The 15,861-nt window shown below is 36.3% G+C and overlaps 1 protein-coding gene across 1 annotated transcript; it reads left to right on the forward strand.

Annotated features, from left to right (window-relative positions):
* Positions 1–13,141: 13,141 nt before the first annotated feature.
* Positions 13,142–15,861, forward strand: LOC113357536 (14-3-3-like protein GF14 kappa). The gene is made up of 4 exons (XM_026600975.1): positions 13,142–13,725; positions 13,879–14,001; positions 15,148–15,264; positions 15,555–15,861. Exons 1-4 carry the CDS (start codon positions 13,231–13,233, stop codon positions 15,573–15,575), a joined length of 756 nt encoding a protein of 251 aa, XP_026456760.1. The 5' UTR covers positions 13,142–13,230; the 3' UTR covers positions 15,576–15,861.

A 15,861-nucleotide genomic window follows, 5' to 3' on the forward strand; every position in this document is an offset into this window, starting at 1 on the left:
AGTTCGATATCCGGCTCAAACTGATTGAAACTATCGACCATATCATCCCTGTTTAGTAGAAACAAACCGGTTTCAATCCAAATCCGAGGTTTAGTCTCTATCGAACTCCCCACAATCCTTCACAGAACATTTCAGGTTTTTAAGCCTTCCCTGTTTTCTTCTCTCCGATGATATAGCCCAAGTTAATCCAATCCAAAGCCCTTACCAACCCTGTTTGGGTCTAATAAAGCTATCACAAAGAAATCAGCGATTGAATATCTCCCTAGAATTCCCAAAAATCAAACCCTAAATTATGTTCTTCACTGCCATATTTTCCCGCCAAACCTGTTCTTGCTATTTCCATCAATCGATGATTATCCAACCAAATGTAACTGAAACAAAGCACATTACCACCTCTGTTTAGGCCCTAGGAACAAACCCATTTGATTTCAGCGCTTTAGTCTCTTCCTAACGCCTTCAAATATTCAACCCTAATTCTGTAGCCATTTTCCCGCCAAAATTCAAAATTCAAACGAAGAAGATGACTGCCCCTTATCCAGATCCAGCGTCCCTTTAGCAATTTGGGGTATATTTGGTAATTCTTGGGGTGCGAATAGTAATTGGGTTACCTCTTGTTTGTAGGTGTTTTTGTGAAATAAGCTCTTATGGAAAAAGTTGTTCGAAAAGTGGTTTTTGTACCCCGGAGGACGCGTGTTATTCGGACTTAAATTATGACCCGCTACACAGCTGGTCATAATTTATTTATTTTTTAAATCCTAACCAAAGTGCCACTACCCCACACTTAAATATTACATTGTCCTCAATGTAATTGAGTCATCCAACGTAGAAATCAAGGTGGGAAATTATAAATTGCAAAAAAAAATAAACAAATAAAAATAAAAGATAGAGAAAACGGAACAAATCTGATGGGTTGACTCCCACGAAGCGAAATGTATTGTTTCTCTGCTTTCAATAGCACATAATCTCAAACAAAATGAGGTTGATACCCCAAAGTAAGCTGCCAATCATATATATAGAGTCTGATAAGTTGGGGATCAACCCAACCAATCCGGTCAGCTGAAAATATGCACCTGCAAAAACTATAATCATCCAAAGATATATGTGAATCCATTCCCCATAAATAAAAATCCTTAGTAATCAATCCATGCATTGGCAGGATATGTAAATCATTCACACAAAGAGGTATAAATTTTTCAATAGCTTCTAGTTGAGGTGCACGCCCTAAATCAGGTTCTAAATCAGCGGAAATAACTTTTATGGCTGATATTGGTTCCAGTTGAGCAAAATAGGGCACACGAACATATGTTGGATCAAATGGAGCAATAATATCATGACTCATAGACCCGTTATCATCTAAAACGGTTTCAATATCAATATCATCAAGGCAAAAAAATTCTGAACTTAATGGCTTAAAGGTCATGGTCGAAACTTTCTCGACTGATGGAACTAGTCGAGACTCGAACAAAATTAGAGGTTCTAGTTTGTATTTCCATTTATTAGTGTCTAACAGCGGTGTGGAGTCTAACAAGTCATTGACTTCACAAATAACACTATCGTCATCAAAATCATACCCAAAATGAGCTAAGCAAACCTCTAATAGATCTCCCAAGTGGCTCTTGCAAATATCTTGCGAGTGCATACTTTCTTTTCGCCCGCACTTCAGACTAAAGTACCTAAAAAAAAATGAAACAAACTCCGTAAAAAGAACTAAAAGAACAATAAAAATAAATTATTTACAAAAATTAAAACTAAGCTACATGCAATGATATCAACTAGCGAGTATTTTGCTACCACTCCCCGGCAGCGGCGCCAAAAACTTGGTAGGTTCGGAAACCTACAATAAAATACTGCAAATGCACAGTGTCTCACTAGTAGAACAATGGAAAGTACATGTCGTTCCCACGAGGAGTGTGAAAATACTACTTCTAACTAATACCAAGACCAAATAATCAAATAGATAATGTTTAATGAGTTTTCAGAAATTTGAAACAAAATGAAACAATAAATAATTTTAACGAAAAACATAATGATAGAAGGTTGTTAGGATTTTCGGTTTCCACCAATTAATTATGCAAACTCTACTAATCCTTAAAAATCTATTCCATGCATTTTCAAATATTGTTTCTCCGCTCTAGTTTTCTTCGCTTCATGAGTAGCGATTCTAAAGCGTTACCTATCTATCCTTGCATACCACGTCTAGGGATTTAACCGAAGCACGAAATATCAATTCAAAAGCATAAATAATCAAGAAAATCACATGAACAATAAAATACCAAGCTATATGAAGAAAAACTACTAGTCATTTAAATCATTATTGAGCATATAAATGTAGACTTTACACAATTAAATTGGTTTCTACCCAAACCCTAACATAACTCTATCTAGACATGGCTTTCTCAAAAACCATAAACATATTAAAATCAAATTTTAGGTAAAGAAAAACGAAGAATCGAAAACAAAACTCCAAAATCCTTCTCATGTTTCTCCTCCAGATCTGTGGCCGGGCGCCCCCTAGTATATTTTGAAACAACACATAAATATAGCTCACAAATGAATTCACGTTTTTCTTCTTCGTCGCCACATCACCTCCCAATAGAAGTCTACCACATGTCATGAAAATATAAATTCACCCAATGATGTTGTGTCGCGTGTCATAATATGACGAGACATTGTAAAGTATCACCGAATCTCCACTTTCCATAGTATATGAATTTCATTTAGAAAGCATGATATTTTCTTGCCTGTGCTGGGTCCCACCTTAACTGTATTTGCAAAATGACGTCAGTTGGCTTCAAATATTCTTTCAGATTCTTTATATAAATATAGCAAGAGAACTTATGTAAGGACAAGATATAATAATCTTTCCTTTTTCTTCATTTGCACGTGGTCATGGAGGTGATATTCTTCCATTCTTATGCTAACAATAATAAAGTCACTCTTGACAAATCTTAGGTGGCATTAGTGTGCTGACATCGACTAGCTTCACCATTAAGTCTCACATTTTGATGTTTATTCGCTGGATGATCGAATTCACTTGTACTTTCTGCAAAAGCACTAAAATAGTGTCATTAGGCAAAATATTGAGTCATAGCTAATATAAATATGGGTATAAAATGTAGCACTTTCGTGCTTATCAGAAACGTGTACTTGATATAGATTTGTTGGATCTATCCCTACTGGTAACTCTAAAGGCGTTTTCAGATAAGTCTGGAAATCGATCTGAGGTTTTGCAAGATTCTGTTTAGTCTCCGAGAGTTTTCCTTGGTCCGTATCCAAGGCTCTCAAGGATTAGCAGTAGATTTTTATGAAAATAGGTTACTGGGGCGTTTTGTTATGCAGGAAGAGATCCATGTGATTCGGGATGCACTAACCTATTCACTAAGGTCAAACAATTCGTCTGAAAGAGAAAACTACTGACAGGGATAACTCTCTCGGCTAAATATGGGTTTACAGAGACTGAATAAATGGAACGTTTTTTTATGTTTGGATTGGTGGAATCAGATTCCTTCATAATAGTGACCATGATTGAGGTTTGTAACTGATATTGTTTTTGATTGTGGTTGTAGTAATGAGGTTCAAACTCTCGGACTTGTGAAGATTAAATTTAAAGATTTAATAAAATTATATACAAAAATATTAACAAAGTGGGCGAGAGGTATGATAAAACAACCAAGACATTGATTCCACTATTACACATGAATTAATGATGGTAAATAATCCAAAACTCTAATTATCTTTTAAGTCCTTTATATCTTAACTCACTAATAATCAAGCAAATTCTCAAACATCAATTGTATCCCTTAAGCATAGATTATCTAAACAAAGCACAACCTATCTAATTGAATCACAACTGATTAGGAAAATTAAGCAAACAATTTAAAACTCTGCAAAAGCAGTGATTGAGTGAATTATAATTAAATATTAGAGAAAATAAAATAGTTACCAATTATTCATGCATAAATAGCTTCATCATTGCCTTGTTTGTGGGAGAATTAGTCGTTCATCATGTTGGAAACACGCTCAAAAATCATTATTATTGCTCAAAGGGTGTTTACAAATGATGAAAAGGGAGAAATAATTCAAAACCGGGTTTGTAACAATTATATTTGTTACAAACCAGATAACTACGACCCTCGATAAATAAGACTGTCCTGCGACAGTAACAAATAAGATTGTCACTGTAACAAATAAGACTGTCGGCAGACAGTCGCTGAAACTGTATCAAAGTAAGACTGCTCTGTGTGGGTCTTATGTTCTTCGTGTTCTTCAGCAGCAGCAGAAAAATGGCAGCTCTGTAACTTGATTCTTTTCTTCTTCTCTGGATCTCCTCAGCCCCCCAAACTCTCGACACCCCTTCTATGATACCTTGTGAACATATTTATACGTGATTGCGACATTGAATCTCCTCCATTAACTCCAAATAATCTTCATTTACTCGGGATATTTTCTTTCTTTTTTTTATCAATGATTTTGATTTTTACGCATCTGCAGCTGGATTAAATTCCTTATAAATCTTCATCACGTTCCAAAGTGTTGATTAAGGCTTCCAAACACGTGCATTACACGTTTAGATTCACCACAACTCGTGTAAGCTCATGTTTTTCCTCCAACTCCCTGTTTGAATTAAACCAAGTTATCCAGACAAATTTGATCGAAACAAACACCCATACTAGCTTTGTTAGGACATATCACAACTACCCATGAAGTTTCAGCGATTGAATCGCACAAAAACTCCTCCAAAATCCGATCGAAAAATCTTCCTGTGAAAAGAAATATTTTCCCGCCAAAATATTTTTTTGAATTTGTGAAGAAGGTCACCCTTATCCAGTGGTCGCCCCTTATCCGTTGATGGAGTCCGAATAACACATGTCCTTTGGGGTGCCTTAAGTAATTTTTCTGGGGTATTTCCAGCATTTTTTCTGGGTTCCTCCGGCGCATTTCTGGGGTGTTTTTAGTCTCTATCCTGGGGTGTAAAACACCAATTTTCGAGCCAATATCGCCGCAAGAGCTTATTTTTCCAAAAACATCTACAAAAACATAAAAGAACACAATAAGTATTTAATCGATTCTAACAATACAGAACATTGAGAACAAAATAGACACATAAATGTGTCTATCAGTAACTGAGTGAACAACCTCCCACTGTGGTCGCCAAAATGTAGTTTTCTAAAATCTGAGAAAGGTTATAAGTGGGATTCTAGGGTTTCTGAAAGTGAGTCGCGGGAGGTTGAGCACGAACATTTTTCACCTAAACCACGCACAGTGTCGTTCAAAGGCTGCTTCAGTCTCATGGAAGAAGGATTAGGGATGGTCTTAGGGAGGTAAGCAGATGAAGAGAGAGATCATAGAACAAGTTATTGCTCTGAGAGGTTATGAGAAAGATGATCGTAGCTTGGAAAATAGATGACCTATTTATAGCTGGATTCTCTAATCTCAAGTCGGTGAAGATAAGGATTGCTTTCCGTGCCGTGCGGAATAATTCTCCCATCTCTTCAGGAATATGGACAAACTTGGTTGAGTTTATCTCATTATTCCACCGCCTTTATTCTCTTCTGCAGAGAGAAATAATCTGGATATTTCTCACACGTGTCGTAGACCGCCAGAACAAAAACCTAATTGATATCCCCCTATTTGTGTGAAGCTGAGTCAGCCTTTGTGATAATGTGTTGAGAGAGAAATATTCTCTTTAGCCGAGTTGGCCAAGATAGAGAGATATTCTCTGATTTGTGAGAATGACTAGGATGAGTCACGTGAAAAGGAATGGAATTCCTTATGAATCGTGCGCAGAGTGTGAGAAGAGCTGAGGCTGATCTCCTTCTTTCCATGGCCGGTCACACATGCCATGTGAAAACCATATTATTTTTTGTAGGTCCCTTTGTTGAGCATGCGGTGCTCAAGAGAGCCTATCTACGTTTTTGGATTCAAACTCAATCTACTAGCCGTGAGTGTATTTGAGAGGCTGAGAAATAGGCTTGAGCACTAGGTAAGGCGTGTGCCTATCATGTGAATCTATCCGAGATTTTGAGGAGAGATTCGAATCTCTTCAAGATTTTGTGAAAGGCTCAAAAATCTCTCTGTGATTTTTGCAGAGAGATTTTGAATCTCTCTGAGATTTTTGCGGACGGCTCAAAAATCTCTCTGTGATTTTTGCAGAGGGATTTTGAATCTCTCTGAGATTTTTGCGGACGGCTCAAAAATCCCTCTGTGAGTTTTGCAGAGAGATTTTGAATCTCTCTGAGATTTTTGCGGACAACTCAAAAATCTCTCTGTGAGTTTTGCAGAGAGATTTGAATCTCTCTGAGATGTTGATTTTTCCAAACATCTCAAAAATCTCTCCGAAGATTTTCTTAACAGATTCGTATCTCTCTGCGGTCAGATGGGACTCGGACTGAGGAGAGAGAGAGAAAATGCGCCCGATTTAATGTCTCCGCAAGACTTTGGATCACTTGTCTTTGACCAACGTATCTTGCAGAAATGTTCTAGGAATCAACTGTGTGACCATATGACGAGGCAACAAGACTAGTGTATCTAGAAAAGATGTTCTAGGAGTCTGTCGAAAAGGCTCAGAGGTAGAATAACCAGGGTATCTCGCGGGGATGTCCTGGGAGTTATCCGGAAACCTCAGTAAGTCGAGTCAGAGCCTAGAGCAGACATGACCAGTGTATCTCGCGATGATATACTAGGAATCAGTTTTTGGTCGCAAATAGGGTGAGTCGTGCTTACGGGAGATATGCAAATCTCCGCTCTGGGTCATAAATCCATCGTGGACATATTTACGCATCTACAGAGCCTACATGACCAGCAGCATCTCGTTGAGGACGTATACTAGGAATCATGGCATCATTATCAGCTGTGTCTCGCGAAACCATGCTGGAATTGTGGCTGTTCTGGTTCATAAGTCTGTCGGGGACGTTTTACGCTCTACAGAACCTACGTGACCAGCAGTATCTCGTTGAGGATGTGCGCTAGGAGTCACGACATCACGACCAGCAGTTTCTCGCGGGGACGTATACTACAAATCGTGGCTAAGGATGCCTTGAGGACCATGGGCTTAATCTCTCCCGTGAGAGTTGAATTCTGTCTATAGGGTTGAAATGAAGCTTTTTCCTTTTATCTCAATTTCACCATCTACACCTGCACAACACCACTTGAATCTCTTGTGATCAACCACACACAAAAACAGGGTATGTTAACAATGCATTATCACAAGATGTCTTTAAATCTAATTAAAAACAGTTCTAAAAATCCCGTCGATACTCTGATCTAGTTTGAGTGAATCTTATATCATAAGAGAAGATTCTCAAGCATAAACAAACTAGGTGCAATCAAAGTCTCAACAACCATTAGTTAATCAAATCAATCGAAAACTAGTAACACTACAATTATCTAGTTTCCCACCAACGGTACTCGTAGAGCTTCTTGATCCCACAGAAGTCTTTAAACGAGCGATCGTAAGAGATTTCACCTAATTAAGATACTTTCTTCTTTGAATAAAAGGCTCCTCAAGAAACAACAACAAATGAAGTTTGCCTGGCTCTTAGGATAGTTTGCTAGAAATGCAAACTTAGGTATTTATAGACCAAGGATGTTTGGAAACCAAGGAATTTCCAAAACCGAATATATTCTCCAGATATGCAATGAATGGAAAAATTCAATTTCCTAATTCCAATAAATGCTTGTCCAATATTTCTGAAATCTCTCAATAGAAAATCTCCAATTAGTAAATGCACATTACTAATTTTTATTCTCTAGAGATATGCATTAATTGCTGGTAATTAAAGCATATAAAATCAAAAACCTTAATTCTTAATTTATATCGGCACATGATCACCTTGAGTAGTAAGGAATATATTTGAACAATAAATGATAAGAGTTACTGCTCGTGTTCAAAGTATGTTGACATCTTTTCAATGCAAATCCTTATTTCATATTTACATGGATTTGCATTATTTGAGTCGGTTAAACCACACTTTTTGGTTCGCATGTTTTCCAAGACTACTATGTGATTAAATACCAAATCACATACATGGGTTCATTCGGTTCTACCAATCACTAGGATCGGTTATACCTAATTATGGAAATACTTGCGGTCGATCACACCAGTCACCAGGATCGGTTACACCAGTTACAAGGATCGATTCCATCTACACATGGTATTACTTGTAATCGGTCACACCAGTTACTAGGACCGGTTACACCAATTACAAGGATCGGTCACATACACTCATGATCGGTCACATCAGTTACTAGGATCGGTCACACCAATTACAAGGATCGATCATGCTATCACATGGTGATTACTTAGGATCGGTTACACCAATTAACAAAAATCGGTTATACCAAATCATAAGTTCGGTATTGTGATTAATTACCAAGATACATAACCTAAGTTAAGATCGGTTACACTAGTTACAAGGATCGGTTCCATTTACACATGGTATTACTTGTAATCGGTCATACCAGTTACCAGGACCGATTGCACCAATTACAAGAATCGGTCACATACACCCATGATCGGTCACACCAGTTACAAGGATCGATCATACCATCACATGGTGATTACTTAGGATCGGTTACACCAATTAACAAAGACCGGTCATACCAAATCATAAGTCAGGCATTGTGATTAGTTATACCAATATACATAACCTAAGTTAAGATCAGTTCTACCATCTCACACATATTGGTCATCCAAAGATTTGTAGTGAATAGCCGGACCAATAAGCCTAATGATTTCCCTTTTGATTCACGAATGAAGTTCATGAATGTACTTCCTTTAAACAAATATAAAATATTGTTTCCTAAGATGAAATCTTCACTATATCCCATTCACATAATCATAACAATATATACAAGGTTATGTCGATGTCATATCATCGAAGTTCAAAAGATAAGCGTTATACTTCGTAGTCTAATTCCCTAATACTATGATCATACTATTATGATCATGTCACGTCACTAGAGTATTATACAATATGTACAGTATATACAGCTTCGCAGTTATGTTTCCAATATATCACGACTTGAAAGATACGTTAGGAATGAAACAGTTCAAGTCAATATTACTAACCTCAAGTGGGAGGATGATGTCGTCGTTGTAGTTTGTTACTTCTTCACATTCTTCAGGTCTTCGGAGTAATACTTGTATGTCTCAAAATTCCTCGACTTTCTAGTCTAACCTAAACGAAGTTGACTCTAGTATTTATTCAAGCGACTCTAGATGAGTTTTGATACTAAAATATGACAACCAAACTTGACATACCAACGCTTGGGTTCAACCGAGCTATGCTAACAGTTTTTGATTATGGGTCAAACTTCTAAGATTTATCAAATCTAGTGTTATTAGAAAGAGCATAGGATTGCTCTTCAAAAGTCTGTCCTTCCCAAAAAGGCCCTCTTCTACCACCAGTTTGACTCAATTCTAAAGCTTCTAACCTTTTTTCTAAAGCAGGAATTTTGGCATATGATTCACAGTTTCCTTCTACCATATTATCGTTTCCTCAGCTTATAATAATTGTTTTCCAGGGTTCCCTATTGTTTTCCCATTGTTGGGTCTTTTAGCCGATATCATTCAAAAATGTCATCGCCTGGTCAACAATCTTATTATCAAACCCCTGTACACAAAGAATCAACCATGGTTGTTGTTGGATAATCTAAAACCTCATAGAGGATCTGAACCAACCTTAACTTTTCTAACCCTCATTGAACCTTTCCAAATACCTATATAAAGATTCTCCATTTTTTTGAGCAAATCTGCAGATTTGCATTATAATAGATGATTGTTTGTTGCTAGGGAAAAACTTATTGAAAAGGAAGATGTAAGTTGTTCATATGTTGAAATCGATTTAGAAGAAAAACTATATATCCAAGATTTGGCTTTGTCTCTCAATGAAAAAGGAAATAACCTAAGCTTCAATGCTTCGTCATCTAGGTCTCTGATTCTGATCGTACTATAGATATCCTTAAAATCTGTAACATGGAAATATGGGTTTTCATTTTCTTTCCCATAAAATATTGTGAGCATCTGTATGGTCTCAGGTTTCAACTCATAATTCGCTTCAGTGTCGGCTAACATAATAGCTGATGGACGACTAGTCCTGATAGGATTAAACAAAGTTCTTAGAGTTGCCATTTTTTGCACTATCGGAGTACTATGGGTACTTTTATCACTAAGAGACAGGCATTTAGAATTGAATTTTTCAAAAACAGGATCTCTAGATTAAGGCATTCGAGATCTTTGTTTTCTAAAATAGAAGTTCTGGATTTCTCACAAATAAACCAACCTAAAACGTCTCTTTTACGTTATGGCATGCAAACAGACTTTCTTAAATTGTAAGGGTATTCAAAGAAATCACAAAACAAGGCCGACTCAACCAAATCAAACCTATTGTTTTCTAGCAAACAAAAAGCATGATGGTCCACTTAGATTGTTTCTAGGCCAGCTTTTATACTTCCAAGAGACAACTAGGTAAAATTTTATCAAGCCTCGTAGAACGATCCGAAAAAAGTAAGTCAAATAGACGCAGGAGAAGCTTTATAGATCTTTAAAACCCTTACCTCTTTGGCAACGCTTCCCTGTGTTATAAGGCGTTTGTAATCAACTTACAATAGTTAATCTTCCTGAACCTTGAGTTAGGCTAACAGAATTCCTAATATAGTCCTTTTGAACGACTTTCCAATAAGTTTTTTACTTTATTGGTCTCGTTCTAGTCATAATTTTAAGGCTTAAGTTCGCATTGGGTTCGTTTTCCTAAAGCGGGAAAGAGAGAACGGTGATGAAATTTGAACCCTTATCTTGTACGGTCTGGCCTTTCCCTTTACTAGAAATTAATGTCCATATTCATTCCTCAACATACATAAGCATACGAAGGAATCCAGTAAACCCACTGATAGAGAATTCGTGGGTGGATAGAGTCTTACCTCCTGTACCAAACGGGCGATAAACCAGTTGTAGTCGACTAGGGACACCGACTCATATGTCGAACGGAAGAGGTAGAGACAATATCGTAATTGTCTTCCTTCCCTACAACAGTTTATATTTGATATATTACCCTTCTGTAGGGGTTAAAAATAATAAAGTCCAAAGTCCAAAAAGTGTCCAGAAATAAAAAGAAAAATTAAAAAAATAAATACAGTTTTCAAAAAATTACAAAAATAAATAAAACCCCAAACAAATTTTTTTTTTTTAAATAACTAAAATAAAATTACCTTCTTTTCCGTTCTTTTCGCTTTGTATATAGCTTTGATTCCCCATGTCTTTAATCAGTCACAAATCATAACCTCTTTGGCTCCAATCTCTTTTTGATCCAAAACCTGTAATAAGTAGACAAATACCAAAAAAAACGTAAAATAAAACAAGAAAAGCAAAAATCCAAAAAAAAAACCTAAAATAAATCTAAAACCCTAAACCTAAAAATAAATCAGCGTCTGCGGTGCCAAAAATTGATGCGGTTTTAATTGGGTCGACCGACCGGAGGGCCCGAAGGGAGGAGTCCCTCTTATGACCATTTTTTTGTAAATTGAAACCTAACACAAATTTGCAATTTCATATAAAAAGATTTTGGTAGTGTGCACTTGATAATACCAAAATATCCCTTCCTTTTAGTCAAATTACTATAATTCCTTACGTATCTTATTCTTTAAGGGTATAATTGGCAACCAAAATTTAACATAACATATCTAAAAACCCGTGCCTTGGAATTTTACAAATTTTATCTCGTTGGAAAGGTAATAAATAAAGCTACGCAATGAGTATAAATAACAATATCAAATTTAGAATTTTTACGGAAAATTTGGAGGTATTTATCATTCTAGGCACAATTTTAGAAAATTAAATGTATATCCATTATGCAAACAACCACAAAGGATACATAATACTTTTTTTTCCTTTGCATCAACTAATGTTCCTTTGCAACTAATAAAACAATGTATTACCTCGGTTTCAAGAGAAGCGATACTTTTATTTTAGGCACAATAACACATCATGCAACCATATTTTGGTTTATGGATCGACCAATTTTTCGTTTTAGAAAAAGTCATACTTTCACATTCCGTTTCAGGAAAAGTGATACTTTCACTCCATTTCGGAAAAATTGATATTTTCGCCCCGTTTCAGAAAAAGTGATACTTTCGCTCCGTTTTGGAAAAAATGATACTTTTGCTCCGTTTCAAAAAAAGTGATACTCTCGCTCCAGAAAAAGTATCACTTTTCTAGAACGGAGCGAGAATCATTTTTTCTGAAACGAGGCGAAAATATCACTTTTTAGGACGGGGCGAAAGTATCACTTTTTCTGAAACGGGGTGAAAGTGTCAATTTTTCCGAAACGGAACGAAAATATCACTTTCTGAAACGGGGTTAAAGTATCAATTTTTATGAAACGGAGCGAAAGTATCACTTTTCTGTAAACAGAGCGAAAATAGTCGCAGACAAACCCCATCTTTAGATTCTTCTTCGGTCGGCCCTTCCACCGTGGCAACGGTTATACTAGTTATTGTAGAAAAAGTGGTAAAAAGATTCGTTCAACTCAGACTTGTGAAGACTCGATTTTAGACCTAATTATAAATTAAACTAGCAATTAAATAGAAGTTGATAACGATATTGCGAGAGACTAGGACACAGGATTCCATCATGAAACACATTCATACGATTCATTATTCTAGACAATTATAGCTCAAATGATAATAAAACATTGACTTTATATTGTGCAGGTACATAAAACTATTCATGCGATTAATGTTCCTCTAATCGTCCATTGTTAACAGACTCCTTTCTGTGCTTGATCGATCATAAGTATGAATCAAGTTTATTATTGTGCAGGTACAGGAGACTATTGAAGATTTAAAAATAAGAAGATTTTCCCAATTGATTTCGTATCTTTGTGATTTGCACAAATTTGATCGGCTGGAAACCGATTAGATCTAATTATCTTTTGATAGACTTGTTACTGATTGTAATCGGCTCGGCTTGGTAAGCCAGTTTTGAGTGAAATACAATGCCACCTCATAGAAATAGTATCCGTTGGATGAATAGAGATGGACGGTAAGAAATTTTTGCTTAAAGCTTTAGTCAGATTCATGAGTCCCCGGATTCCGGACCCATTTTATATACATATACACGCCGCACGCAGTCGTGGATTTCAATTTCTCACTTACTACTACTTACTTAAATACTCTTTTATAGTCCCTCTCTCTCTATATATTTCTTCTGCAATCTTTGTTACGCCTACTCTAATGGCGATGGAAACACAAACCCTAAACAGAGGTCAATACGTTTACTTAGCAAAGATAGCGGAACAAGCAGAACGATATGAAGAAATGGTTAGTTTTACGGAGAAACTAGTTGTTGGATCCTCATCAGTTGAAGAACTAACAGTTGAAGAAAGAAATCTACTCTCTGTTGCCTATAAAAATGTCATCGGATCATTACGTGCAGCTTGGCGTATTGTTTCATCGATTGAACAAAAAGAAGAAAGTAGAAAGAACGAGGAACATATTTCACTTGTTAAAACGTATAGGTCTAAAGTTGAATCTGAACTTTCTCAGATCTGTGCTGGTATTTTGAAGTTACTTGATAATCATTTGATTCCTTCTGCTTCCGCTAGTGAATCTAAGGTTTTTTATCTCAAGATGAAAGGTGACTATCATCGTTATTTGGCTGAATTTAAAGCTAACGATGAGCGTAAAGTTGCTGCTGAAGATACAATGCTTGCGTACAAGGCTGCTCAGGTAATTTCAATTCCGTTTTCAGTTTTAGGGTTTCTTTTTTTTTTTTTTTAAGTTTATCTGTTAGTAAGCTGAAATCGAACTGAAACTATTGTTGTTTGATGCTTGTGACGTATGTGATTTATGGATTTTGATTGTTTGTTGTTGTTGTTGAAGGATGTTGCCGTTACTGATCTTGCTCCAACTCATCCTATTAGACTGGGATTGGCACTCAATTTTTCTGTGTTTTATTACGAAATTCTTAATTCATCAGACAAAGCTTGTACCATGGCGAAACAGGTTTGAACATTTTCTACTCTTTGCTACTATCACATTTTGGTGTTTTGATTGCGGGCAAGTATATGATTATTTTCATGCTTAGAATATTAGCCTCTTCCAATATATAAGAGGATACAATAATTTTGATTAGTTTTTATGATTTCACGGGTTATGACACGTCAAGTCGTACTAGAGTGAGATCTTGAGCATGGAGTGTGCATGCATTGGCTCACACAACTACATTTCAGTATCTCAGAACTCTTAAGGTTTGGCTGGGTCTTATTTGTAGTGTTTGCAGATTCTTTATAGAGTTTGGTAAAAACATGAAATATGAATTTGTTGCAAGCCACATTTATCTGTAGGATAGTGGTTAATTTTTTGAACATTATCCATGCATTTTATAAGGGAAATCTCGTAGTACTTGGTTTTCTTGTGTTGAACTGACCATTGGTACACAGTTTTCTTTTAAGTGTTGAATTAGGAAATTGAATAATAGGACTACAGAGCTAGCAACTTTTACTCTCAACATCTGTCATTACAGATTTTACCTGTTGTGAACTGATGCATCAATGATTTGAGATGATTTGAGACTCCCTGAAGCATCTATATCATGCATGCACGGTGGTTAGTAGACACTCCCTAGAACCTATACTACTGAAACAGTAGGGGACTACAAATACGTCTATTATTTATTATTCTATCATAACACTTGAAATGTTTATGCTACCATATTTTAGATTGTTGGATGTGTTTGTTGTATTGGATCTTCCAAAATATCAATTGGTGTACTGACTACAGAGGGAGCTTTGAATGTTAATGTTGTTTGCAAGTTAAATAGCATGTGCGTTGCAGTAGCCCTTATATTGAATAATGTTTCTTTATCTTGATAGTTTTGCTTTGAATATGAATCTTCCACATGAAGTGCTTCACATGCAATTTGTCACATGCCTACCTTTTCTCGAGGTTTCTGGATTCTTAATTGTGGGTTTCTGGATTTTTAATGGTGGCTTTCTAAGTTTTTACCAGTCTTGTTTCTTAGTGTTTTAGCTTCTTTTACCCTTTACAGGTCGGGGTTTCTGCCTGTTCAACTGTATTTACAGTTTCAGTAGTTACAAATGTGGTTTCCTCCTACTTCTTTGACCTATATTACACTACTTTTGCATACAGGCATTCGAGGAAGCCATTGCTGAGCTCGATACCCTAGGCGAAGAGTCGTACAAGGACAGCACTCTGATCATGCAACTTCTGAGGGACAATCTCACTCTTTGGACATCTGATGCACAGGTGAACACACTCACATAGTAGTTATCATTATGTTTATTACTGCACAATACAACTAATTAGGTTGATTAAATTGTTAACAAACTACATCATCAAAATTCATCTTGTCCTTATACCAGATCTATCTTGGAATTTATCAAGTTTCTTTCTGATGCTTGTTATCCAAGGATGTAACCCAACATAAATTTCATCTTGTCCTTGCACCAGATCTATCTTGAAATTTATCAAATTTTCTTTCCGATATGTTATTCAAAGATATAACCAACATAAATTATTTCGGTTGTGGTTTGCAGGACCAGTTGGACGAGGCGTAGTAGGGTGTGATATGTGAGGGGATGAATCAGATGATTCTGTTAGTGTCATCGTCTGAGGGAGGTGGGCATGAATGTCAGTTCTTTTTTTTTTAGCTCCAAAACAATATTTTACATTGGGTCAATTGCGTGCTCCTGGTTGGTGCTGCAACCAAAATTTCGTGCTAGTTTGTGATAAATTTGGTCAGAATTTCGACCTAGTTTTAAACTCAAAAAGCTGATTTTAAAAAATTGTGAATGCCTTTTTGTCTTCATAAGAAGAAAAGAATATCAATCATTGCCTGCGTGA

The sequence above is a fragment of the Papaver somniferum genome, chromosome 3 (assembly GCF_003573695.1).
Source record: "Papaver somniferum cultivar HN1 chromosome 3, ASM357369v1, whole genome shotgun sequence".
Lineage (NCBI taxonomy): Eukaryota > Viridiplantae > Streptophyta > Magnoliopsida > Ranunculales > Papaveraceae > Papaver > Papaver somniferum.